This window comes from Phaenicophaeus curvirostris, chromosome 22, assembly GCF_032191515.1.
Source record: "Phaenicophaeus curvirostris isolate KB17595 chromosome 22, BPBGC_Pcur_1.0, whole genome shotgun sequence".
Taxonomy (NCBI): domain Eukaryota; kingdom Metazoa; phylum Chordata; class Aves; order Cuculiformes; family Cuculidae; genus Phaenicophaeus; species Phaenicophaeus curvirostris.
Genome location: NC_091413.1, coordinates 7,335,453 through 7,363,251, shown reverse-complemented (window position 1 = coordinate 7,363,251; position 27,799 = coordinate 7,335,453). Strand labels below are relative to the sequence as shown.

General features: G+C 51.1%; 1 protein-coding gene across 3 annotated transcripts; it reads right to left on the bottom strand.

Annotated features, from left to right (window-relative positions):
• Positions 1-1,463: 1,463 nt before the first annotated feature.
• On the bottom strand, positions 1,464-26,443 carry DDI2 (DNA damage inducible 1 homolog 2). 3 transcript variants are annotated; one of them, XM_069874896.1, is made up of 10 exons: positions 26,239-26,441; positions 20,719-20,848; positions 19,516-19,746; positions 17,144-17,270; positions 14,713-14,840; positions 13,993-14,121; positions 13,145-13,248; positions 12,562-12,751; positions 8,288-8,350; positions 8,056-8,193 (listed from the first exon to the last, which is right to left on the bottom strand). In XM_069874896.1, exons 1-9 carry the CDS (start codon positions 26,374-26,376, stop codon positions 8,334-8,336), a joined length of 1,194 nt encoding a protein of 397 aa, XP_069730997.1. In that variant the 5' UTR covers positions 26,377-26,441; the 3' UTR covers positions 8,056-8,193; positions 8,288-8,333. The 3 variants fall into 3 exon arrangements, with proteins under 3 accessions (XP_069730995.1, XP_069730997.1, XP_069730996.1); XM_069874894.1 differs by lacking the exon at positions 8,288-8,350 and having other exon boundaries at positions 1,464-8,193; positions 26,239-26,442; XM_069874895.1 differs by lacking the exons at positions 8,056-8,193; positions 8,288-8,350 and adding an exon at positions 10,050-10,442 and having other exon boundaries at positions 26,239-26,443.
• Positions 26,444-27,799: the final 1,356 nt, after the last annotated feature.

The window sequence follows — 27,799 nt, the reverse complement described above, 5'->3', positions numbered from 1 at the left end:
GAGACTGCAGAGGAGCAAGGCAGTGGTGCCACGGAATTCATGAGGGACGACTCAGTCACGTTGCCTCCACTGACCACTTAGTAAACTATCCTGGTGCAGGAAGCGCAACGCTCGCCCCTCTGCATCCGGCTCCCGCTCGATGCAGCTTCTGCACCCACGTGGCTGCTCAGAAAGCCCTTCATACGTCATTTTGAAACTCTAAACCTCTGGGAGAGCCCCCTGTCCTACTCCTAAGCACCCACAAATGATAACCAGGAAAGCACGCTGACAGGCAATGAGCTTTGCATTCGTTACAGGGGGTCTGAACCTCTCTAGGCTGTGGGTTTAGAAGTGCTAATGCCTCTATCCAGGCAGGATGATCCAAAAACATGAACACGGCTGTCATGGTCGTGTTAACTTGCACTTCTATACCACAAGGATACCCTGCAGAAAGGACACGGCTCAAGAGCTCAGAATCATTTCCGAACAGCAAGACTATTTAGTCCTTAAATGACCTCCCAGCAGAAGGAACTGCAACCAACGTTTCAGCCGTATGAGAATATTGAACGGGGCTTTAGCAGCCCACACATTAAACCACCCCCTTTCCCACCCCAGAACCAGCATTCCAACTGTAGTGTTACCTCCTAATTAATCACCCACGCTAATGATGTAACTTAGCTGTAACGGTGACAACAGCATCACACGCAGAGCTCTGAACACGTGAGGAGGAAACCTCTGTTTGGGAACACAGCTTCGTCACAGCAGCTGACTCCTGACCCATCGCGGTTTGAGTGTCTGCTCACCTGGTACCGGCTGCTCTCCGCACGTCCGAGAGGTAACGGCCAAAACCTCAGCGCTTCTCTCAGGGAAAAGTGGTTTATAGCACATGGAAAAGGAATTACCGCTCCACGAGAGAAATGTTGGTGTGCTTCGGATTAGCTGACTGTGCCGCAAGTATCAGAAGAGGAAGATCCTCTACTCTCCTTTTCCAACATCTGGTCTATTAGAGGATGCAGAGAACAGGACTGTAAAAAAGTTGTTTCTAGCTAAAACTGCCATGAGGGGACATAAATGACAGTTTTGATGTCCCAAGAGATTCCAGCTCCAGAAAAAATAAACCCAACCGTCTCCTAATCTGGCTGGAAATGAGGTGTTTACACAGGAGACACGAGGAGCGCCTCATTCCTCCTCCCAGCAAACAGGGCTGTGGCCGAGAGATGCGTTTCGTGTTGTCCTCTCATGCTCTTCCACTTCCAAGGCCTGTCTGAGAGATCCAACAGCCCATCCCCTCAGAAGGGGAATACCTGAATTTCTAAGAACAGACTCAAGCCCTGCCACCTGGAATCATTCTACCCACACATTTCTACTCCTTATGTTCAAAACAATAACATTTATGTGAAGGCAATGCTGTTGGCTTTACAAAACCAGCCAGAGAAGGACGCGAGTGCAGCGATGCTGACCTCAGAAATACAGACAGACCAATCTAGCAACGTTATGATAAATTGTTTATTCATTTTTTTTAAATATCAAATTTTTTTACACATCAATTTTGTTGAGAAACAGTCCCCCGATATTAAAAAAAAAAAAAACCAAACCAAAACCAACAGAAATCAAAAAAAAAAAAAAAAAAAGAATCAAGTGTGTATTACTTTGGGCAGAACCACATCCCGATCTCTGATGACACAACCGCTCCTCCCTTCGGCCACCGTCGAGGACAGCTGCAATATGTTCAGCCCAGAGAGTAAATGACACAAATGCAACCAGCTTTAGGATTCCTGAGTATTGATTCCCTCAAGTTCCTTAAATGAGTCTGTAAAACTCCTCAGCTAAAAAGCATCAGTCAGTGGGTGACCCAAAACCCTGATGCATTTGGATCACAGGCTAAGCTACATCTACAGTGCAGGGGGAAATCTCTTGAACGCTTCAGAAGGGAATGATGTACTCGAAACCAACCCCAATTCCCAAGCCGACATCTGAGAGAGGCAGGCAAAACTACCTCTGGATTTCTGCTCTTGGAATTCATCTTAGAGTTCTGGGAAGCCATTTGGCAAGAAGCCCAAGCCTGGTGAGGAAACCTCTAGGATCTGTTCCTCCTTTTATTCGTAAATCATAGAATAGTCTGGGTTGGAAGGACCTTAAAGCCCATCCAGTCCCACCCCTGCCATGGGCAGGGACACCTCCCACTGGCTCAGGGGCTCCAAGCCCCATCCAACCTGGCCTTGAACCCCTCCAGGGATGGGGCAGCCACCCCTGCTCTGGGCAACCTGGGCCAGGGCCTCCCCACCCTCATAGTGAAGAAAATACTCCTTACGTCCAGTCTAAATCTGCCCCTCTCCAGTTTATACCCATTCCCCCTGGTCCTACCACTACAAGCCTTTGTGGACACTCCCTCCCCAGCTTTCTTGTAGCCCCTTGTTCCAAAGAACAAGAGCGTTCCAAAGAAAACTTATCTGGGAGTTCGGCATCCAGCAAGTACACTTAAATATTGGTGGTTTTGAGGAAGAGAGATGGCCAGAGGGAGAATCATAGAATGATCTGAGTTGGAAGGGACCCACAAGGATCACGGAGTCCAACTCCCGTCCCTGCACAGTTCAACCCCAACTTTCACACCATGGGGCTGAGGGTGTTGGCCGACAGAGAGACAGAGACGGAAGGAAAGGAACATATCTAGGAGGTGCAAGGTTAACAGTCCTGGAGCGAGGAGAAAGTCGAACGTATGTAGCAACAAGGCAGAGATTGTCAGGACAACACAGCACAGCCTCAGCCAGCAGGCGGCAAACAGGCCAGGGACCGGCACCAGGAGCTATCTCCTCCTCTTGTTAGAGCTACCTGTGTTCCAGATGTTGCTATTTCACTAAACATCACCTCTAAACTCACCTCAAGCCTCGTGAACAGGAATAGCAAGAGGCCAGGCAAGTTCCTTCAGTATCTTTATGGAAAAGGGTACATCTCAGAACCCAACAGGGAGGTACACGGCCACAGCGGCTCAGGAGACACCCAGAAACCAGCTGTGCAGACCCACAAGGGTCCCCCCAGGCGCTGGCATCTTTATGAAGCAGCTTCCCAGCATCGCTTTATGCTCTATAGACGGACTTTTCATCCCACAATAATATTGCTAAGCTGATGTGCGTTAGTACGTGAAGCACTGATGAACGAGGAGGGGGAAAGAGCCTTATTTTAGGCCAGAGTACAAGGCTCCCTGGAAACCCAAACAGCTTTTGGTGCTACCTTTATCCCCGACTCCAGCCAAGAAGCTCTACGGATCTGCCATCCCAGTGTAAAGAGAATTATTCCCACTTCCCAGGCCAGGTAAGCACAGAGAGCGGTTAAGGGATTGCTAAAGGCTGAGCAAAGGACGTGTGCGTATAGCAGAGAGGACACACGTACACGTTAAAACAGACGACAACTCTTAGACAGCGTTTGCTAAAGACACGTTCGATTACATTTTATTCGAACCTTAAATACTCACCACTGCCCGGATTTTCTCTGACATAAATCTTGCTCCTAAATAAACTATTCTCTAGTTTAGCAGTACGCAGCCATTCGCTCAAAGCAAGGCTTTGAAATGAAGAGATTTAAATCACCAGGCTTGGACCAACTCCACAAAAAGAGTTTTACAGGTATTTCTCAGTTGGGGTCAGGCTTTGTTTCTAGCCGTTCAGAGACAGCGACCCAGGAAATTCCAGCACTGTCAATAAATGCTTCAGTACAGCTTTGGCAGAAGGGCAGATTCCGAAAGATCTCTTTGTCAAAGAATAAAACTGAGCATTGAAGCAAATTGGCTGATGCTCTAAAGCTGTTATAGCATAAATTCTGTATATGCAGTCTAAATGTGGCCATAAAACTAGAGCCTTTAGCCAGTTTGGTGCAAAGCAGCAGTATTTTGTCTAGCTATTAGCATTGCTTCTAAAACATAAAATGTAAATACAAAAGGGGATAACATTGAACGGCTGATGCCTGATGCTGCAGGGAGCTGGCAGTAGGTGACCCTGCAGTCTAAGGGTGCAAATTCAGCTCTCGCTCACCCAAGAGGGCCTGCTCGCCGCTGGTATCTGCGTACCAGCTGGGGGCTGGCTCCCAGGACCACCTCACCGAGACCAGGGTGTGAACTGAGAGCAGATCCGGCCGTTAGACTGAGGATGCTCCGGATCGGAGAGCTGGCAGCTTCACCTTTGTTGCTGCTTTTGAGAGTGAACCAGCTGCAGATGGGAGCGGGTCCAGCAGATCTCGTTTCTAAGGGCTTTGAGAGAGAGACCTGTCGACACCGTGCTCCTGTACCACTCCGAGCGTTACAGAGGGGGCTTTGCTGATTCGAGGGGCTCATTGAAAGGAAAATATTAAAACTCAGCAGGGGTAACTCACGACCTGCACAGTAAAGATCATAAAGCTGTAGTCTTGCCTCAATGATTCATTTCCAACAGAGCCTCAAGTGAATTATCCGATGCTGCCCTAGCAAGGGGTTCCCAAATAGCCACGTGCTGCTTTCTATATCTGCACAGAGCAGCTCTTGCCGCCAGCGTCACAGGTAGAGGGATACGAGCTAAACGTGTTTGGGAGCGCCAGGCCTGGCTGGTACACTCACAGCTCATACAAAAACTCCACTTGACAGAGGAATGCCATAAAGCTCTTTGTTTTCATTAAGGATCTCTTGGCTGCCCAAGTATCTAAGAAAAGTCTGACAATCACCACTCGCTGACAGCAGAAACACCTGCAAGTTCACAGGTGAAACCAGATTTGTGTTGTTTTTAAAGGCCACCCTGCAGGAAGAAAGCCTAGCGTACACGTAGGCAAATCTGCTAAGCAACAGGGAGAACAAAACACCAGGGACACAGGCCTGAGACGATGATAACAACAAATGAAAGTCATCAACAAACCATGATTCCAGCCACTGTTCACCCATCGCTTCAGGTTTAGCCCGAAGCAGAAAGTTCAAGATGAACCCTTGATGCAAAGCCACTTCTGAGACCTCGAAGTGGCACCAGGTAAAAGTTCCTGCTTAAAATTTGGTATTGTGTTTCGGCCCTCCCTTTCCCCGTCCCCGGCCCCAGCGGTGTGCTGGGGCTCTGCAGAGCATCAGTGTAATTCATTCCCAAGAAAAGCACCTAGAAAGGGCTGCAGACAGTCCTCACCACGCAGGCTGCTCACCAAGGGCTTTCTGGAAGGCCACGATGGTTATAGCACAGAAGCCGCGTCAGTGCATTTGTTTCATAAACCCTGCTGGGGAGCCCTCGCTCGTTAAGAGGTATTAAATCAGTACCCTACCAGCCCCTAGGGGCTCTCGGCTTTCTGCATTCCCACAGCCAAGGGGCTGACACCCCAGATATCCAGACAAACCCATGCAAAGCAGGTCTCTTCTTTCTGATCATCGCCCTGCTCGGTGCATAGGGAATGGATCCACTGAAAAAGGCCACTCTTCCGCAGGAAGAGGGGGATTCGGAGCCACAACACACGGTTGGTTTGTTAAATAATTTCATCGTTAAGGTTTTGCCTTAAAGTGGTTGAGTTTGTTCATTCGTACGGGGAAAACGATGTGGGCAAGGGAGAAAAAATGTAAAATATTCCTTCCCTCCCCTCCCCTGGTTAATACCAGCACATTTTCACATAAGTTAAAACGTCTCTGAAGTTTTGGTAGCACCAAATTTCTGTCCCCTCCCTTCTTCTATCCCCACTTTGTAAACTTGAACACGCTGGCCCAAGAGCATAAAAGGGTTTGGCAAAAACAGGCCTCAGCCTTCCCCGTGCACACACAAAACCGCACGCTTCCAAACCTCCTCCACCCCTCGCTCCTCTCGCGGAGCACCACGCGTCCGCGGGCACCCACGTACCTTCTGTAGCTGCCGTAACAAGTTTGAGCAGCCCCAGAGATGGGCACTGGGTTACAAAGCACAGGAGAGCTAACACAAATCCACTAAGTCCACCTGGAGAAGCGCCGTTTCATGTCACACACCCAGCTCAGCGCGTGCCTCTGTCCCGGGCAGCTGCAGGCACGGCCGATTCACAATCTGCTTCACACTGGACAGGGTGGTGCTCTTAATAGCTTCTACTTTTCATTCCTAACATTGGAGCTTATTCTAAAATCGTACATTTAAACAGAAACATCAAATTCAATCCAGTATGCATAATTAAAAGCTACCCTGTCCACACACTGCTAGGATGCTTCCTTTCTTTTAAAATGCCAAATCTAATGAGTGAAAGAGGAGAGAAATTACTTCGGCTGCAAATAATTTAAAAAATCTGGCTCAATGTTCTGCTCGTACATGATGAAGCATAATTTAGACACATCCTTTAAAAGCAAAGACACCCCAGTCAGCTACCTCTTCTGTAGGTACGTAGGAACGACGATACTCTTGGCCAGTAAAATGAGAAGAGCAAGATCTGCGTTTCCATCTGCTTGTTCCAAAGCCTCAAGAGCTTCCCGTGTAGTAAAACCAGCGCCAAGGATGCGATCAACATCAGCTGCAGGGAAAGCAGGTGGTGGAGCAGCACCCGGGGATGGTCCAGCTCCTTGAGCTGGTGGGCTTGGCAGTGGGTTCTCACACCCACCCAGTGGCCGTGGGCCTTCTGGAGTAGGATTGCTGCTTCTCCTGGGTGCTCCTGTGAGCAGGTTCCGAGGATCTTGAGGAGCTCCTTCATCCAAAGCAGGTTTAAAGGAAACAGATGTGTTCTGCTCTGAAGTTGGATTAGGAGGACTCGGACAACCTTCTGCCACAACCTCTGCTTGCTCAGAGCTCTGCTGCTGGTCGGATGTCGCTGCAGAACTCGCCACCACCGAATCGCTTTTACCTGGAAACTCCTGAATCCCTGAAGCACCCTCTCCGAGAGCTGACTGCACGTGACTGATAGACCCGGTGCTGACGTTTCCTGTGCTGGAGTCACAAAGCTGTTTCCCCTCTGCTCTTCCATCTTCAGACCTCACCTCGCAGAAGGAACAACTCTGCTCCTGGCTGACTGGATCCGAGTCCTTCTGCTCATTGTCAGAAAGCCCCTTCGGCTGCACTGCTGCCTTTTTGTGAACCATTTCCAGCCGAGAGACTTCTTCCAACGAATGGATTTTACATTCTCCTTTCTGACTGATAACCAAGAGTTTGTGCAGCTCTTTCAAGGCTGATGCTAGAGAGAAACATGGCTCTTCTGAAGGCCTTCCTGGATCCAGCTGATGGATGCTGGAGAGGGAAGAGCTGTCTTCAGCTGCCAAATCAGACAACTCATTATACTTCGCTGGAGTTTCACTGCTGCTGTTAGACTGCAGGACATTGCCGGTGGAAAGCGGATCATCCAAGGAGGATGCAGACTTCATTGACTCCACCTCCATAGAAAAGGTGTCCGAGTTCAGGTCAGATGCACTCCTGCCCTCACCCTGTGGCTCCTGCTCGCTCACCGAGCCGTGCACTTCAGCTGCAGGCTGCTCGACTACATCTACTTCCATGAAGGCTTCTGTATGCATGAAGCTACAGGAAGCTGACATTTGGATACTCCCTTTCACACAGGAAAGACCTGCTTTCTCCAGTCCATCTCCTCTTGTTTCTGTAGGAGAATTTTCTGGCTGGTTGGCTTCTTCCACAACAGGTTTTTCAGCCCCACCAGCATGGCAAGGAAGTTCTGGGTCAGTTTTCACACTCTGCTTCTCCAGATGTTCCTTCTCGGGTTCTTCGCATGTTTGAGGGTCTATGGGAAGTTCATGCTTTTCCTCCTGCTCCGAAGACAGATCTATACCTGTATTTTGCCCGTGCTTAGCGGCAGTGTCAGCAAAACTGTTTTCTTTTGTCACTTCCAAAGGATGTTTCTGACCACGGTCTTGTTCTTTAGCGTTACATTCCTTTAGACTGTCAGCAATAAACGTTTCTTTGAGTGTCTTCTGTGAAAGGCAAGCTGGATTGCGACAGGGCACTTCCCCTGTCTGGGGAGAAGGGTCGTTATCTGCCGAGGAAGCGCTATCGGAAAGATGCTGTGAGAAGAGAGGATGTTCTTTTTCTGGGCTTATCTGGCATTCAGTTGGAGACTCCGAAGACTTGACGGCTCTAGGATCAATGGGCTCTGCGAGGCTAGATTCCGATGAGCAAACTGAAGCAGGGGCAGAGACAGAACGATCAAGTAATTGATTTGTGGGATTACAGATCTTGGAATTTAGTCCTGAAGGCTGGACTGGATCTTGAAACCCATCAGAAGCTGGTAATGAGGGCATTTCCAGTGAGGTAGTTTCTTTGTCACTATTCTCTAGCAGAAGACAGACAGAAAGAAACAGTTAGGACACATGAGAACGAGTTTGCACTGTAGGGGTGAAAAAATATAAACCGATGGCCATAAATACCTGGTCTGTGGCCCACTCCAGCTGCAGTAAACACACACTACATGCATCAAGGCTTCTGACGTTCTGTTTGGATTAGGAAACAAACACACCAAACTCGTGTTATATTCAGAGCACCCCACATGCATGGTTATAGCCCTGCGACCTCGTAGCTCCCCTCCCGCGTGGGCAGCGTGCAAGCGGCAGGAGCCTCTCACGTCCACCGCCTTCCAGAAGGAGTTCTGCGTGGGAAATTCATTATGTCAAGTCAAAAATAACTCCGCTGGAGAACAATTTAAAGGCTGTTCTGGACTATCTACGCTGCGGAGTGGTCGTGGGCGATACTACACACTTGATACTCTATAGCAGCACAAGGAACACATCTAGTACTGTACTCGTTTGTTCTCTGCACAGTTGAAGAAATTCAGGAGGCACGTTTTGGGGAATGAGAACTGGATAGCAGTGCAATTCCGGAACTGTGCTCCCAGCAGTGCCACCGCAAGCAAGAAAAGGTGAGAAAGCACCAGCTCGCTGCAAAAGGGAAGCGTAAAGATCCTTGGGTGAAAGGCAGAAACGCTCAGAAACCAGAAATGGTTTAGTGGTTGATAGGAATGGTTGGACTCAGTGGTCCTGGAGGTATTTTGCAACCTTGTGATCCTCTGAAGTCCTCCAAAGGAACGGCTGCCCAAGGCTGGGGAGAGCAAAGCAAAGGGAGAGGCAGCCAGAAGTCAAGCCCAGCTGTTCACTGCTTCCTTGTCCACATGGATTGCAGATCTCTATCAGTAGCACCACACACTGGTGCTAGTTATCAGGAGAGATTAAATAAGTGAACTTATCTTGCTGTGCATCAGCTCTCATGCTCTCGTTCAATCGCCAGCATGACCTTTGAGTGCCAATCCACCAAAACTCTACCCTCCCCAGCATCAGACATCCAGGCTCTGCTGCCTGATTGAACTAATTCCCTTTTCCTTCCCCAAAGCCCCCAAACTCAGTGTTCTCAAACGTACCCCATCGTTTTCCCTGAACTCTTTCTTCCTTTACCGATACCCTGGTGCCCTGGGGACAGCTAACAGCACTCACACGCAGAACCAGAGTTTCTTTTCAGTTCCTCACCATGGAAGAGCTGTGCTGTTGCACCTCAGCCGCTCGTGTCTTTGATTCTCTGGATTGCTGCCCCCCTGATCGACACTCTTGGGTACAGAACACAGAGACCCCAGTGCAGCTACAACAACCTAGAGACGCTGGAATATTAAAAAGCCAGAATTCTCCTGCAGATTTTCTAAGGGTTTTTGATACAGGGTACAGACAGAAACCAGAGGGATCTTTTCCTGCTTCTAGGCAGTAGGATTACATTCAGGCTCTCTACTCCCAAGCCAATCCTTTAGAGAGGAAGCAGAGCTGGCTTTTGCCTCAGTGGATCAGGTCTGATCGAACATCTCAGGGATCATTTAGATAGCAGAAGTAGCTGGGATTCTCCCAGGCACTCCTCGGTGTCATCCTTCTGAGACTCTCCTGGGGTATCCAGCCCCAGCTAGGGAATCGATCCAGCTAACACCCAGAGCAAACTCTTCTCCACAAAGTGCCCCATCCAGGATAAATTCCTCTCTGTATCAGGAAAAGCCTGAGCTGCCTGCGTGATGGCAGCACTGTTGGGACGCGGAGACCGTCTGGATGAAAAGCAGTGTGGGGGTAAACTCCCCAAACACGATTCCTCCTGCAGCAACTGCAGCCAGTTCGGTAAATCCTCCATAATCCCAGAATCGTTACAAGTGGTGGTGGTGGGAAAACACTGCACATTGGCAGAAACGAGCAAGCTCACAGACATAAATGAATTAGATGTGGAGGATCTAAATCACAGCAAAACATTCCAGGACTCCATTATACCACAGCTACTTTTCTACAGGTGTTGGAACATTGATAGAAATCGGGAGGCTCGCTAAAGTGAGGTTAAACAAAGCTCAAGAATAATCCAGGTGCATTCACAGTGAGAACTTTAATAGCCTCTAGGTGTACGCAGCGGTTTCTGTGGCATTCAGAAGGCAGCAAAATTCAAGCTGTTATAAAAGAACACAGGACTTGCGAGGCGCTGAGCGTCCTTGGTGCTGCATTCTGTTCTCTCTCTCTCCCCCTCCAGTTTCCCGTTCTCTCACTTGGTTTTCTTGGTACCATCTAGCAGCAACTGATAGTTTGGGAAGAGAGGAAGAGGATAATCACTAATATTCTGACATATTAGGGTACAGCCAACAAACGCCTGGCAGGCCAGAGGCCTGGCCTGGGTCTGAGCCTTGCACACAGTCAACCTAAAACAAGACCTGCCTTCATTCTGTGCACCGGGGTTCTACGGGCATTAAGGGAACACACAAAATGGATTTCCTATGCTCATAAATCTTTTACATTCCTCTAGGGCTCAGCACTGGAGACCAGCAGGCTGCTGACTAGGCTGGACACAGCCACGTGGTCTTTAGAACTGTACTGGCACGTAAGTAGCTGGGATTTAAGTCATTTTAGCCACTTTTCATTTCAAAGCAGTCGACTAAAATGCTTTTATTGTAAAAATTCATATATTTTGGGCTGAGAAGTTTATTTTTTATTTGACTCTCTCAGCAGAGAATCAAGTCCAAAAAACTATGATGCGTGCAAAGCCTCATCTGAAATGGAGGGATTGCAAAAGAACAACCCAGGTCTCATCAGGCTCAAAATTGTAACAGGAACAGAAACAATATCTGCATCTGCACGTTTTCTCTGCCAGGTTCTATGAAGAAACACAAGCCCAAGCTACCAAGTCCAACCCCCGGCTACGTCAAAACCTGTTAGGGGCAAGGTCAGCTCTCTGTTTGTGTTTCTCTCAACTTGCTGCAACTGAAGTTCATAATGATTCAAATCTAGCTTTACAAGTCAAACACGTAAACCACGTCTTGCTGATTCATTAGAGCCAGGTTTTTGCATCTCTAGAAAACTTACATTCTTAGAATAGAAGAAAATTGCTCCAATGGATCAATAAGGGCAATCCTGTGCTTCCCTTAATGTAAGCAACCTTGTTACTTGCAAGGAAATCACTGCTTACTCTCTGGATTTCCCAGCAGCGACTGGGAAGTGTTAAAGAAAACAGCGGTGCGTTACAGCTGGTTATATAAAATACAGAGCCAAAGCTGGTCATTGCACTTCAGTTTTAAATAGGAACATGCCAGATTCTTAAGAAATCAGCAATCAAAATATTGAGGAAATGAGCTTCATCAGCTTTAATGTGACTGGGCAAAGAGTTTTGCATGTGTGTGGGAAGGAGAACCTTAATGAGCGCTTTCAGAGGAAAAAGTAGCAGGAAAACTCATAAGTCTTCAAACACTCATATAAAATGTTATCTTTAGAAGTCCTGGAAAGGCCTAAGGAAAACACTATGAGGAATCCCCAGCTTCACTGTAGTAGCGGGGAAAGATGATAATGAAGCTTTCCTTTAGCCAAAAGCACTTGCTGAAGTTATGGAAGGAGATGAATAGAAAACCTGAGTGTCAGACAGGTTGGTTTTCAGCTATTTTGGCATCTCTGCTTAATTCTGCGGCTACCAAAACCTTCCACAGCCCCATGAGAGTCGCAGCTTACAGACTCCAGAGGCACAAAACTACAGGGAGGGTGAAAATTCTCTTTGCAGATCACATTTAAGGCTGATGATAAGCCATTAGGATGTGAATCCAGCTGCTGCTTTTCAATTCCAAGCAACAGAAATCATCAGCAAGAGCAGCCGTTCGCCTTCCAAGGGCACAAGCACCATCCTAAGGAAAAAATGCTGAAATAGTGCTATTTCTAAAAACCTCATGAACTTGTGTCCAGAGATCTGCACTGACTGCTGCAGCTCCTCTATCTTTATATGCTGCGGCTTTTCAGAACAGGAATAAGGAAGCATCCACAAAGCTGTCCTTACAGGAGGCTGCTGGTATCCCAGAGCGGAACCACATCCCTGTCTGGGCACTACAACCCAATCCAGGTGAATGGATGCCAGAGACAGCCCTTCATCTCCACACCGTGAAACCCAAGAGGGCGCAGCGGGCAGAAAGCTACATGGAGAGCACAAATTAAACAGCGAGCACCCCCAAATGCCTTCATGCAGACAGGTTTGGCTGTACAGAGGGGAAGGGAGAAGTGCAGTTAGAGGCCACAAGCAAGAATGAAGCCTCCTTCTCTCCAGCATTTCCTCGCTGATGCTGATATCTCCTCAGAGCTGAGAAGGGGGAGCTTTTGACAGACATCCTGACACACAGCAAAATTAAGCAGATCCAATATTTCAACCGGGCTCCTCCTGGTACCTGCTTCCTCTACGGATTTCTGTATTGCTTCTGCTAGTTCCTGGTCTGCGATCTCCTCTGGCCGCACATCTTCCCGCCCGGCCCCGTACGCCAGCCGGGCACACTCGGGGAGTTCGCCCTCTGGGAGGAAGGTGGTCTGGGAGCCAGTGGTGCCGATGACGAGTACATTCTTCTTGAGATCAATCGAGCACTGTCAAAGAGCATCGAGACATCAGGGGCGTGCGTGAGAGCCAATCAGTCCCAGAGAAGGAGGAAAAACAAGGTTAAACAATGCATTCCCAATGGGAACTAAGCAAAGTGGGCCAAAAGCACCAGCCATAAGGGCTCCGTATGACTTGGTTTGTAATAAATCATTCAGCTGGAGAGCTCTGAGCATCTCTGATGAGAGCAAAAAATTTCAGGAGCAGCCAGACACCCTAATAGCTACCCATGATGCATGTAGTGCTTGCAGAGCTTTCACAACTGGCTGGAAGATAATCCAACATCAGCTCTCCCCAGAAAGTCCTCACACATTCACTGGCATGGCATTTACGTCACGCTCAGCTCTTAACTTGGAAGAGCCGGTAACTGTTCCAGAAGATACCTGATGCCTCTTCAGCATGTCCAGTCCCAGAAGCATGTCCATGGGCTGCTCTTCAAGGATGGAGAAGGAGCATGCCAGGAAATCCCCTTCAATCTGGACCTGAGCTGAAATGCAAGGCAGAGAAGTCATCACCTTGCAACATTACAGCACAACAAATCTGTTTTCTGCTCTTCCACCTCCTGGGAAAGGTCTGTGCAAACCTTCTGGGTGAAGCTGAAACCAGAGCTGGGATGTACTGCTTGGATAACAGACGATCTAGCCCTGGCCAAGCCCTGGGGACTATCAGGTCAGCTTTAGTCTCAAGAAATTAATTATCTTAAAAGCTGACCTGCTCTCAAGCCTCAGGTACTGCTTGTCTAACCTGGAATGGCTGCGTACGGCTCGTTAGAGCACACGTCTAAAAAGCACCAACAGGGACAAGAACTGATTTCTCAGACAGTGAGGACAATCTTCTCTCACCCAGGAAACCTGCACAAGAGCACAGCCAGCGCTCTCTTCCCAAAGGAAGAGAACCCTTCCTGAGCAACTCATACTGCCCACCCCAAACAGGGAAGATCCTGCTAGTCCATATTAGCCCCGTTTTGTGCACCCAGAACAAACACTTCCTCTACAACCGCAGGAGCCGAGGACTCCCTCACCCAAAAGAATCAGGGTAATTCTACTAGGAAACGCGACAGCAGCCAGAGGATTCTGCCCAAGTCAGACAGACACACTGCAGACGCGCTGTTATTTTCCTCTGCAGGAGTTTCTGATGATGACAGCATCAAACCAGACACTCCTTGGTGCCAAGATTGCAGGAAATGCAGTCGAACCGCTGCTAACGCTGCCCAAAGAACGCCAGCTCTTACCTAAGTGCACTCGGCCGATGATTTTCTGTGTCCCTACACCTTTCGCGATGCCAGCCCATCGCCGATCCACCAACCTCATTATGTTGCACCTCTCAGCACAAGCTTGGCTCATGATGGTCATCTGGGCACCTAGCAGCGAGAGAATCCGTGTTAAATCCTGACAGCTCATCGCAAATTAGAATTCTCTCCTGGAAGGGCTGACTATCCTGCACTCAGCAGCTGGGAAACCAACCTGCCTGCAGCAGGGAACTGCATTAAGGCACAAAGGCTTCCTGTGAATCCCACTACGCTGTGCTGAACGTATACACGCAGGTCAGCACTGATGGTGAAATACTGGAGAGCTGGAATAACCCCAGCACTTTCCCTTTAAGGCTGCAGATTGGAAGCAGAGCATTAAAGGCATGCAAAATCCCCCTCATTTGTAAAATGAGACACAACACACATGTGGCAGTGACCTTTCCAGCACCAGAACCCCAGAAATCCTCGCAGGTGCCTTGATCTGGGGTGTCTGAGTGCTCACGTGTGCTGCCTCTCTGAACAATTTGCTCTGTGTGCCTTTAACAAAGCCCAGGCTGCTCTCAGGCTTGAGTTAGTCGCTTCAAAATGTTGTAATTCAGTGCTTTATGATGGAATTCTGAGGCAAAACTTCTAGGTTTACTGTCTCCCTTGGTGAGGGACGGGAGAGCACAGAGAAAGGGGTGAAAATAGAGGGCAATTCACCTGAGTCAACAAAGGCTTTCACTGGGTGTCCGTTGACTTTGCAGTTAATATACAGCATCACCACCTGGCCAAAACTCTCAGGGGCCTCTTCCATCGCTATCGTCATATTTTCTTCAATGTTTTGTTGCCTGAGACAGAAAAATCAGACCTTCTATCAGCCATTCCTCATAAACATCCCTCTGACCCACAGACAGATCTGGTAACCCCACCTGCTGCAGCGTGCCTGAGGAACAGCATGTTTAAACCAGAACAAAGACAGCTTCATAGAATCACAGAATTACCAGGTTGGAAGAGACCCACTGGATCATCGAGTCCAACCATTCCCATCAACCACTAACCCATGTCCCTCAGCACCTCGTCCACCCGTCCCTTAAACCCCTCCAGGGAAGGTGAATCAACCCCCTCCCTGGGCAGCCTCTGCCAGGGACCAATCACCCTTTCTGGGAAAAATTTTTTCCTGATATCCAGCCTGAACCTCCCCTGGCGGAGCTTGAGGCCATTCCCTCTCGTCCTGTCCCCTGTCCCTTGGGGGAAGAGCCCAGCTCCCTCCTCTCCACAACCTCCTCTCAGGGAGTTGGAGAGAGCAATGAGGTCTCCCCTCAGCCTCCTCTTCTCCAGGATAAACACCCCCAGCTCTCTCAGCCGCTCCTCCTAAGACTCGTTCTCCAGCCCCTTCCCCATCTCCGTTGCTCTTCTCTGGACTCGCTCCAGAGCCTTCGTTAGCTAAATGCAGCCTTCTGAGCAGGCGGACTGCTAGTCATGATCCTGGCTTCATCCAGAGACACCAAGCCCTTCCCAAGCAGCCATGAGAAACTGCTCCTTCCAACTCCTTATTAAACTCCTATGACAGCACCAGGTCACCTTCTGTTTGCGACAGAAAGCCGTCACCACAGAGGTCACCTGGAGAATTTGTAAGCGAAAACCCACATCTTTCTTAGTCACTCTAAAACACAGCGCTGCGGGCACACGGTGAAGGTGTTGCCAGTAGCTACAACACTGGAATCCTACACCGCAGCTCAACGTTCAAATCCTCCAGGGTTTCCCTGGTATCTCTCTTTTTCCAGGCATGGGAAGAGGGGGAGGTGAGCACAACCACAGCGAGAACAGCACCATGAGTACAGCCTGCAGCAAGAACACCACCATGGCACAAATTATTGCTGCAAATTCACGAAATGCTCTTCAAGAAGCCCATCACAGCCCCTATGGTAATCTTGGAAGTGATGGGTATGTGTAGTGACTGCATTTGAAATAGTTTTCTCTACTAAAAAGGGAAAAGGGCTTCCAATTCTGGTGCCATTTCATTTTTCCTCCTCAGTAGGGCAAGAACCCCAAGCTCCTCTCTTACCTACCTTCCATGCTGTGACAGCCTTCCCACAACAAGCTGAGTAGACGTGGCTACTTGGTAGGGAAGGAAAACAGCTTATGGCAACCAAGACCTGGCTTGTTTGGGAGCTGAAGTACCCTGCTACCCTATTGGACTCTGTCCTGCTTCACACACTCGTGAAACAAGAGCACCACGCTCTGTCCTGTCCGTTATTATTTAAGCTTAAATCAGATATACAGTGGTTAATCTAGTTTGGTTCCTTGTCAAACCTGTTATTCTGTCCCTGACACTCTCTCCACTTAAGACACACTTGAAGGACAGAGACGAGTCTCAAAAATATGATCCTTGCTGTGTCTTCCAATGGGCTTTGGGCAGAGCCACCTAACTCAGCAAGGAGTTCGAGGAACATGGGGTGTGAAATCTGGGGTCCAACCTGTTCCCTACCAGCTGCACAGCCTGGGGCCCGTCACCCTTACCTGCTCCCTCATCTAAGGAAGAAGGGAAGTGTTCCTGTGCCTCTGAGCGATGTTTTGTATATTTTTGTGCATTGCTAAGCTAAGCATTTAACCAGCACCACCTTGTCAGTCATAACACAAGAGTGACTTTTATCACAAATTAATTTTGTTACGACCAGCTACGAGCCAGCTGTGTTCCGAATCAAGGATTTATCACTCAATTTAAGAAACCAAGCCTCAGCCCAAAGCAATTACATTTGGAAGACAGCAAGAAGGAGCAAGCGCTGAGGAGCAGAACGTATTTGTATAGAACATCTCTCCTGCCAGCAGAGACGTTCCCAGCCTGGAATCAGCCAGAGACAGAGCTCAGCAGTGCACAAAACCAAATCTCGAAGGCAGCTGGGCCTTCTAAAACTCCAAAATGAGTCTTACAAGAGTTTATTTGCTGGCATTTTTGGTATCACCTGCATATCCCCAATTCCCAACCATTCCAGGTGCAAAGGGCTCAGAGGACCATGTTGGGAGCCTCTGAAGGCAGGATCTAAACACATGCCTTGCATCCTCCAAGAAAAAAGCACCATGGATGGAAGCACTCTGTGGAAAAAAGCACCGTGAAGACCTCCAAAGCTTGCAAGGGACCATGGTTTGCTACCTTATGTCTTCTTCTATCTTGGCCTGTGCCTCGAGATCGAAAGGATCAGCTGAATAGAGTCGGATCCGCTCTTGCTCCCGCCGGGCTCGGTCCTGCTGCTGCTCCAACAAAACCCTGGTGAATTTCTCTGCAGTAACAAGGGGAAACAGAAATGCTTTTTACTGGAAATTGCTCTTACAGATCAGGGTCTGGCAGAGAAAACCCTTCTTTTTATGCCAGCATGTGCTCAGGGGTAGACTCGGCAGCACAGGTACAAAAGGCTTTGTCTGAAGGCAGCGTAGATTCTCCTCAAAGATTCACTGGCAAACTTGGGAACCCGCAGAGATGAAAAGCAGCGGACAGAGCTCCTTCTTGTGCTGCTACCCAGACTGAGCACAATCAAACTCCATTTCCTTGCACATACATTTTTATAGGGAAGAAAAATGGAAAACACATGAAGACAACAATATTTAAAACAAAGAGCTGCCATTAAACCAGGAATTCATTCTCTTATGGCAGCAAGAAGTGCCCGCACAATACTCAAACCTCCCAGCAGATAAATGAGACCCAAAGCAGAACTCAGGATTACAGAACCCGCATAAATCAAACAAGAAGCTTGAGCGTGCAGAGAGAGACCAAAGCAAGATTCCACAGCGCTCGGTATGGCCCATCCACAAGAACAGCTTGTAAACAGCAACAGCCTGGAGACGCAGCAAAGAGCAAATGCAAATTGTAAGACATAAAAAGGCTAATGGCAAACCTTACTTAAAACCCAAGCAACGCAGGCAAAGATAGAGACATTATAATCCCTAAAGCTCAATGCCTACCACTGACATCTGCTTCCCAAAGTCTAGCTGCACGTTTTAAGGACATAGATTTTAAATCCCCGCTTTTTGGATGGCTTCTGTCTAATTTTTACTGCCTGGATCCGATCACACACGTTCCCAAAGGGACTTGGCAATAAATAAAGTTCTGTAAACACAGAAGGTTGTGGGTTTGCTTCCAGAAATGCAGCTCCCATGAAGCGGCTCCCTGGCTCAAAGGCTGTTATGTGTTCAGGAAGGCTTTAAGTATGTTTTCCTGATTGTTTTTTTTTTGGTTTGAAGTTAGGCTCCTGCATAGCAAGCACCTTCTGAAGCTCTTGCAGTCACGCGGCCCATCTCGACGTGTGTGTTTGGGCAGCGGAGCCAGAGCCGAGCTGGCTCTGTGCCCAAACACCGTGAGCAGCAGTGCAGAACAAGGAGAGCAAAACCAGATCAAACCCCAATTCCTCCCACTGTGGCCACCTGGGACTGTAAATGCACACCTGGATCGAAGCTTAATGCGCACAAGACAAGAGAGATGGGCAGACGAGCCAGTGTTGAGTGCCTCGGGCTTAACCTCTCAATTCTACCAGTAGCAGCGCATCTGCTCAAGGTGATGGAAAGAACTTCTCTGCTGCACTACAGATGCAGTGCTTGCAAGAGGTGAGAGACAGCTTGGAGGCACAACGGACGTGGTTTTACCTCTGGATATGAGCTAAAATCAGACTTAAAAAACGAAGCAGGCCAAAAATATCTGTGCAAGCTCCCTTTCAACCTCCTTTGATGGAGAAAAATCACTAGGATGTAGCCTTTAAAGTGGTAAAAAAGTCTCCTGCTGGAAGCTCCTCTCCCAAACGCAGCAGGATTTATTTCCTAACTAGACATCATGCAGAGGTTGAGAAGCAGATCTCCTGAGGCCCCAAACACCACTCTGCTCATCCCAAAGGGAACCAGAGTTCAAAGCTTTCAGTGCAGGGACCAACCCCAGCTGCCTACCTGCAGAGGAATGACGGACGTGGCACTAGGCTTTAACTGTGCCCAAAATACAGCAGCACTCTCAAGATCAACAGAAACTTAAAAATTTATGCGAATTCTTACTGGAAAAGCTCCCCAGAACCACTATTAGCAGTTCTTCTTCGTCTCCCTTTGTGATGCCCACGTACCTAGCCACTGACCATTACAGAGAGAGCTGGGTTTATAGTGTATTGCTCTCTGTCAAGGTCTCTGTGGGCTCAGGGATGCAGCTAACACACCATCATCACTGGAAAATGGAGTGTTAGCATAAAAATCAGAAGCTGAGACACTTGTCTTCACGGCAACCTGATGTATCCGTGCAGCTGATACTTCAAAGTAGGGGATAGAGGATGATAAAGAACCCAAGCAGGAGAAACACACCTAACTTGCCAGAAATGGTCTTGTCAGGAAGAGAGGAACTCTGCCTCGAGTCCTCCCAACCGGCTCCTTTCATCAGCACCATCAATGAGCTGGCAGCGAACATCCCAACCGGTTAAAAATCCGTGGCTGCCTTTTATCAGAACTGAGCTCAAATGGATTTAAACCTGCTTCCCGCAGACTGAAAATCCAACTTACCCAGGTCTCCACTGAGCAACGCCTCCGCCAAGGGCGGGTTGCGCTCCTTCAGCAGCGACAGCTCGTGCGGATTCGCGAGCAGCATCTCCCGGAGCAGCGCGGGATTGTCCAGACCCTGCGGGAAGGAAGGTGCATCGGGAGGCGAGGGGCGAAGACGCTGCGCTGGTGGCTGGTGCTGCTGCGTGGATGTTCCCGGAACAGCGATGCTGCTGAAGTCTATCCTTGGCAGACCTTGGGGGAAGAGAGGTCGGAGGCATCGGTGCTTTGTACTTACAATTCAGCTTGAAAAACACGGCGGAAAAACCGTGGGAAGGACGAGCTGCTCTTGATGCTCCAGAATCAGAGTGGATTCTGCAAACAGCAGCTTGTGTGGGAAGCACGGCCACGTGCTCCGGTTACTGGGTTAGGAATGCAAGTACCTGTTTCTGTAACTGGTCCAGACTTCTATCTGGCCCATTTTTCATACCCCAAAACACCCTTATTGAATCGCAGACTGGTATTCCCTGCTTCACACACGTGACTGCCACATGGAGGGATTGCAAAGCTAAACCCAGTGTCCCCAAGGCACTTCCGAATCCCTTGGATTCAAAAAAGCAGGAAGGGGTGGGAAGCATCATCCCTGCAGACCTGCATTGCAGGCACCGATCCTCCAGCCGAGGCAGGAGGGTGAAGACCTCAAACAACACTCCCACGCTCTCCTCATCCAGCGGCACCTTCTTTTCCAGAGGTATTTTATAGCAGGGATTTGCTAGGAGTCACAGCAGGAGCAGGGCCTTGCTCAGACGTTATCTGAGAAGCCTTTCACGTGCATGTGGGTTTGTTAGGATGTGGTTTCTCCAGATATTTGTCACAGTACAGACTCAGACACGTTTTGTTATAGCCGAGTGTGTATTCCTGTGCCGAAGGGAACCAGCGGCTGAACAGAAATTCACGTGCTTTTACAAAAACTGCTGCTTTGAATCAGTTCCCTTCCTTTCATTCTCCCTACCTTCCCAAAAGAACAGTAACACGGTATTTCATTCCTTAGAATTAAAAAAGCCACTAAATAATAAGCCCTTCAGCCAATTTTAACCCCCTCACCTCATCCTGAGCCACCCTCCCTTCCTAAATGTTTTGCCTGATGGAGGCTGATGGAGTCAGTGTTTAATAAATACAGGGATCTTTGGATGCTCGGTGCAAAAGTCACCACAAACCCTTTCTCACCTGGGAAGCGGATGGAGGGCCGCGGCTCCACAGCCTCTTTCTGCCGCAGGATCACCACGTCCCCGTCCTTCAGGCCATAGGAGGCCAAGGATCGGTTGTTGTCGGTGAGAGGTCGCTCTGCATAGACGATCTGTTTGTGGAGAGAATGCAGTGAGACACACCACACACGACAAAGCGGACATCATCTCCCTCTTCATCATTTTCATTTTGTGAGGAAAGCGTTCCAGTTAATTCTCCAGACCTATCCCAAACTTCAGAGGGAAGGTGTGAGCTTCTCCCGACAGGCCTTGCCAAAGCACCTGAGCCTCAGATACAGGGAGACCTTGACGAGGCAGCGGGTGGACAACGACACAGAAGGGCTTATCAACACCCAACAGCGGTTTCTCAACCCCCAGCATCTCAGAAAAGGGCTGCTCCCTCTTAATTAGAGACCAGGATTATTAAAGGAAAGCAAGACTTGTACCAGGGCTGCTTGCCACACACGTCAAGAATCCAGCCTCTACGATTACACAAGTCACAGACACCCGTTACAGAGCAATCGCCTCCTCAGCACCTACCGACCACACACACACACGGGCAGCGACGATCGGGGCAGATCCTTGAATGATGAAGCTGGGAAAGGGGCTGGAGAACAAGAGGAGCGGCTGAGAGAGCTGGGGGTGTTTAGCCTGGAGAAGAGGAGGCTGAGAGGAGACCTCATTGCTCTCTCCAACTCCCTGAGAAGAGGTTGTGGAGAGAAGGGAGCTGGGCTCTTCTCCCAAGGGACAGGGGACAGGACAAGAGGGAATGGCCTCAAGCTCCACCAGGGGAGGTTCAGGCTAAACATTAAGAAAAAATTCTTCACGGAAAGGGTCATTGGGCACTGGAACAGGCTGCCCAGGGAGGGGGTTGAGTCACCATCCCTGGAGATATTTAAAAATTGGGTGGATGAGGTGCTGAGGGACATGGTTTAGTGTTTGATAGGAATGGTTGGACTCAATGATCCAGTGGGTCTTTTCCAACCTGGTGATTCTATGATTCTACGACCCAGGCCGATATCTACGATCCCTACCACTTCCCACCACACGGCTCTCCAGAATAACCAGTTTTACAGGGCCCTCAAGAATTAGCTCGGTGATTACCAGTTTACTTCACCCATGTAACTCCATCCAGACTTGAAGGTTCTGCACCCAAAGACACTGCTCCCCAGCAGCAGAAAATTGCGCAGTGGAGTCATGGTTTCCCTGGAGGTGTCCAAGAAGAGGTCGGATGGGGCTTAGAGCAACCGGATCCACCGGGAGGCATCCCTGCCCATGGCAGGCGGTGGAACTGGATGGGTTTGAGGTCCCTTCCAACCCAAATCATTCCTTGATTCTATGATTCAACTCACATCTTTTGACTTCCAAAGTCAAAGCCACATCCTTTTCTGTTCTGATAATCGGACTTAACAAGGGGTCTGCATATTAAACATCAAAACACATTGAGATAAAAGTGAATAATCACTATGGAAACATTCCTATTAACGCTGGATCTGTGATACCCACAGATGTCCTGAATTACAGGGAAGCAAAGGAAATAAAATAAATAAAGCAGGGCTTTAGAGGAACGGAAGTTCTCAGAAATGCTGTCTGCTAACCACTGCAGTTTCTGTGTCTTCATCGGAGTGTAGCAAGCCTGGGCAGATCAGTTCAGCTGCCTCCTGCCCCTGGCGGGAGTCCAGAGCAAGAAGAGCCGGAGAACTCGGCCTAAACCCATCGGGCACACGATTGAATTTCACCTTTACCACCTTGTTTAGCAAGACCGCGTCTCCCCACATCTGGAACAGGCCGGATCAGCAACTACAGGTTTGCCGCAGGTCAGGACTGGCAAGGCCGCATTGGAGAAGCTTTTGTATCTTGCCTGGACGGGCTGTGGTTCTACCCGATGCCGTCACAACCAGCAGATCCAAAAAGAAGACTCAAGAATAACCCCATTACTATGTGTTTTAAGGTCTGGAAGATGCTATGGACTTTCACTGCCTTACTCCATAATTCTGGAATATTACAGAGAATCTCACTCATGCACTCCAAGCAGAATCACAGAAACACACGCCTCTAAAACCAAGCAGAAGCCTCCTACCTCCTCATTAACGACACACTTAGCAACCTCAGCAGTGCTGAACCGGGCTGGATCCCTTCCTAAGCAAACACGGAGCCGTTTCCAAGCTATGTTAAGGTGCGCAGCCCCCACGCTGATGGTTTGCAAGACATTCCCAGCACAACTAAGGCTGATTATGAAGGGAAGAGTCCCAGAGCGTCCTATAACGTTACCGGACCTGACTAATGCTGCTGCCTGCCTGCCGTAAATCCCAGCTGCGCACGCAAATCCTAAATGGCAGCTTCCCTGCGCAGACACTCCAGAAGAGACAAGTTAATCAGTTTAAGCGAGGTTTTACCTCTGTCATCTTGCTGGGATTGGATTTACGAGCGTTTGGCCTGAATGGCTCAGACAATGAATTAAGCGCCTGGCCCTCACTCTACATCCATCAGCAGTGCCGCTCAATGCGCTTTTGACCCATCCCGCTCTGCAGTTCAAACAAAACGATTCCGTTTTACTGCGATTCGGTTATTTGCCAGCCAGGTACCGGACAAGGGCTCTATTTGAGGGCAGGGATGCAGGCACAGACGCTGCAGAGCGCTGGATTGGGCAAGATACGTTGTGGTAGAACCTCTTTACGCACCAGGAGCCCCAGTCAGGAGTGCTAGATACCTCCTCTACCCCAGACCAACCATTCCAGAACCCATTAAAGCTCCCTGAGCACAGCCAGGGACAGGAGGCAAACGGCACCTAAGGGAAGAGAAACAAAGGAAATAAAGTGTGACACCAAAACGTGGTTCAGCTGAGGGCCTCCCCGCCTCCTCTCTGGAAAAGCCACTACCTCGATGCATGGAGGAAACCGCGGCGAACTGAATTATTTCCCATCTCTTCACCCAGCTCCTCTTATCACCGCAGCAGCTGTTTCTGTTATCACATGCCTTGCGACTGCAGCCAGTCCCTGGAAACCTCATAACTCTCTGAATTCACTGCAGCACCCAGCATTAACTGCCCAAACCAGCAGGGAACACAACTGGGATTAACCCTCCTCCATGGGCAGCAGTCGCTCACCCTTCTCCATTAAATCCATCCTCCTCTTGTGCCAATATGGCACCTTTAACACGAGGTACGTGTTGGCTGTGGAAAAACTGGTGGAGAATGGCACCAGTTTGGGAAAGGGAATGCTGCCCATCTGCACAGGATGGTTTGAGAAGGCAAAACCCCTCACCACCATGAGCTGCTTCACCGATAACTTGTGTTTTTATAACCCTATCCCCACTAAAGGTCCTCAAACCACTTCACAATCACTGGGCAGGAATGGGAGAGAAAGGAGCAGTAAATTTGTGGCCAGGAAACATTAAAAAAGGCAGCGAGATGATGTAGAAATAGCAGAGAGGAAGCAGAGGTGGTGAGAAAAAGCACAGTGCTGGTCCCTGCTACCTGTGGCCGATAAAGTCGCCACACTCCGCAGTGGCAGTTTAATCGCTGAGGATGGGAAACGCCAGCAAAATATAAGTGGAAAAGCCCGTAGCCCCTCACTATCCCAAACCAGCCCCGAGCCAGTGGTTACCCTGCTGCCAGGGACAAAGCTGACGATGAGGAATTTGCGCTCCCAGAGACACTGAGGCCACCACAGACTCGCAGTCCCACATGCAGCAGCTGTCCCCGTCACCGGCTGTGACACAGACACGGGTGGAAACCCCCATGGGAGCTGCTTCCTACCAAATCTCAAGAGTATTTCCCCCTAAAGGAAGAATCCACCTCACCTTGATCTCCTATCCCTGCTTGGGAGACCGCTTCCCTCTCCAACCCCAGCTCATCCCACAATTAAAGGCTCGCAGGAGGCAAGAGGGAAAGGGAAACGTTGTGGGCGACGCGCTGGGAACCCGCTCGGCGAGGGAACGCGTTCACCTCCGGGGCTGCCACTTCAGCAGTTCTTCCCCTGCCGACTCATATTTGCTTGACTGGAAAAACACTTTATGAACTGAAATGTGGCAAAGACTTGGGAAGCAAAAGCTGTTCCCACAAAACTCTGCCAGGCGCCCTGAGGAACGGAGCCGACACCGCCCCAGCCAGCACCGCGTCGCCCCGCTAGCAACGGCAAAAACCAGCAGGATTGACCCCAAAACAGTGAGTAAAGCCCCGAGGGACGGACAGACGGACCCCGTGCCCCAGCCTGCCCCGTGCCTGGGCACGTCACGAGGAACCAGCCCTGAATTCCAGCTGGATGGGGTGAGGGAGCCAGGCAGCTGTGTCCGGTCCCACACCTGTCAGGAAAAAGGGGGGAAAAGGCCTCAATCCACCCTTTCCGAAGGCAGGAATTAGATCGGATAAATAAAACCTTTCCTGGGCACTTCAGCCTCATTCCCCGGCGTGTGAGGAGACCGCGGGCTCCCACCTTCCCTGCTTTCCGGTTCCTGTTCCTCTCACTCCAAATCTGTCCTCCCTAACACGCCAAATCCCCCTGAACACTCCTCTGAAAACTTAATAAACCCCTTTTGTTCTCCTCTTTTTCTGCTCCACTGTGGGAGAAGACCAAGCCTTTCCCAAGGAGACATCAAGTCCTGGGGCACTGGAGCGCTTTCCCGAGGGGAAGAAGGGGGTTTTGAGGGAGCAAGAACACGTTCCTGCCCAAGCCCCAAAGGTCGGATCCTCACCCCCACCCCCTGTGACCCCAAAACCCTGGAGTGTGGAGCGTGGATGCTCAGCAGGGACACGGGGGGTCCCAGAGGGGACACGGCGGGGGGGGGGGGGGTGTGTCCCAGCCCTGTAGGGATGGAACAGGGACAACCGGGGGGGCGTCCCAGCCTCTGGAAGGGGAACAGGGACACCAGGGGGGTTCCCAGCCCCGGAGAGGGGGGGGAAACGGGGGCACCGGGGGGGTTCTCAGCCCTCGGAGGGGGCGCAGCAGGGACACCGGGGGGGTCCCAGCCCTTGTGGGAGAGACAAGGGGACACGGGGTGGGGTCCCAACCCCGGGAGGGTGAACGAAAGGGACATGGGGACCAATCCCCGTGAGGACAGAGCAGCAGGGACAGGTGTGTTTGTGTCCTAGGGGATGGAACGGGGACACCGGGGTGGGGTGTCCCAGCCTCTGGGAGGGGAACAGGGACACCAGGGGGGTTCCCAGCTCCGGGGAGGGGTGGGAAACGGGGGCATGGGGGTTGTCCCAGCCTCTGGGAGGGGCACAATGACACCAGGGGGGTTCCCAATCCGGGGAGTGAGGGAAACGGGGACACCGGGGGTGTTCCAGCCCCAGGGAGGGCGCAGCGGGGACACGAAGGGAGGCGACAGGGACACGGGGACCGATCCCCGGGGAGGTGGAGCAGCGAGGACATGGAGGATCCCAGCTCCGGGAGGGGTGAAACAGGGACACGGGGACGGGGGGGGTGGTTCCCAGCCCCGGGGAGGGCGCAGCGGGGAGCCGGGGGAGGGGGGGGGCCCGGGCCCGAGCCCCGTGCGGGCGGACCTGGCTCTCGGCGGCCGGGATGCCGGACTCGAGCTCGCAGAGGGCGCGGAAGTTCTGCAGCTCGAAGTCGGCGTCCACCTGGAGGGAGAAGGTGAGCTCGCTGCGGTCCCGGCGCAGGCAGAACACGGTGAGCAGCATGGCGGCCCCACCGGCCCCGCCGACCGCCGCCAAGCGCCGCCGCCGCCGCCAAGCGCCGCCGCTGTCGCAAAGCGCCCGCCCCGCCCGGGGGGGGGCGTGGCCAAACGGAGGGGGCGTGACCCGAACAAATGGATTTTGAGAAGGGGCGTGGCCAGAGGAGAAGGGGCGTGGCCAGTGAGAAAGGGGCGTGGCTTGAGCACAGGGGCGGGGCTCTGCCCCGGGGGTGCCCCCCAGGCAGCCCCATGGTCCCCTAAAAGGCCCCTGTGACCCCCAAACCAGCCCCACGGCCCCTCAAACAGCCCCTGCGCCCCAAACCCAGCCCCGCTGCCCCCAAAAGCAGCTCTACGGCCCCCCTCAAACGGCCCCTGTGCCCCCAAAACCAGTCCCAGGGCCCTGCAAATGGCCCCTGTACCCCCAAACCAGCCCCACAGCCCCCCAAATGGCCCCTGTGCCCCCCAAACAAGCCCAACTTCCCCTAAAACCAGAACCACGGCCCCCCAAAACGGGCCCTGTGCCCCCCAAATGGCACGGGTGCACCCCCAAACCAGCCCCAGTGCCCCCCAAACAGCCCCTGTGTCCCCAAAACAGCCCCTGTGCCCCCCAAAACCAGCCCCATGGCCCCCTAAATGGCCCCTGTGCCCCCCAAACCAGCCCCATGGCCCCCTAAATGGCCCCTGTGACCCCCAAACCAGACCCACGGCCCCCCAAACGGACACTGTGCCCCAAAACCAGCCCCACTGCCCCCAAAATAGCCACTGTGCCCCCCAAATGGACCCATGGCCACCCAAAACAGCCCGTGTCCCTCAAACCAGCCCCTGTGACCCCCAAACGGCCCCTGTGCCCCCCAAACCAGCCCCACAGCCTCCAAAACCAGCTCTATGGCCCCCCTCAAATGGCCCCTGTGCCCCCAAAACCAGTCCCAGGGCCCTGCAAATGGCCCCTGTACCCCCAAACCAGGCCCAGGACCCCCCAAACCAGCCCCACAGCCCCCTAAATGGCCCCTGTGCCCCCCAAACAAGCCCAACTTCCCCTAAAACCAGAACCACAGCCCCCCAAAAGACCCTGTGCCCCCCAAATGGCCCCTGTGCCCCCCCAAACCAGCCCCATGGCCCCGCAAATGGCCCCTGTGCCCCCCCAAACCAGCTCCAGCCCTCTCCTCCAACCACTACCCGCACCCCCCCAAATGGCACCAGCCCTCACAAAACATCCCCCACTCCCCCAAATCAACTCCAGTGACACCCCATATAGCCCTGGCACTCCCCAAACAGCCCCCGTGACCCCTAAACTGCCCCTGCACCCCCTAAAACAGAGCTGGTGCCTCCCAAGTGGCACCCCCACACCCCCCAAACAGCCCTAGTGCCCCGCGAAAGCCACTTGGCTCCATACACCGTCTCCACTTCCCCTTTGGCTCCTCTGCTGAACC

Excerpts from the sequence above, each read along its gene's own strand:
- DDI2 (XM_069874894.1), bottom strand. The coding sequence starts at position 26,376 with ATGCTGCTCACCGTGTTCTGCCTGCGCCGGGACCGCAGCGAGCTCACC. Across the intron at positions 20,849-26,238 it reads TCCCGGCCGCCGAGAGCCAG|ATCGTCTATGCAGAGCGACC; the intron begins GTCCGCCCGCAC and ends CTCCACAAACAG. Across the intron at positions 19,747-20,718 it reads GCCCTCCATCCGCTTCCCAG|GTCTGCCAAGGATAGACTTC; the intron begins GTGAGAAAGGGT and ends TCTTCCCCCAAG.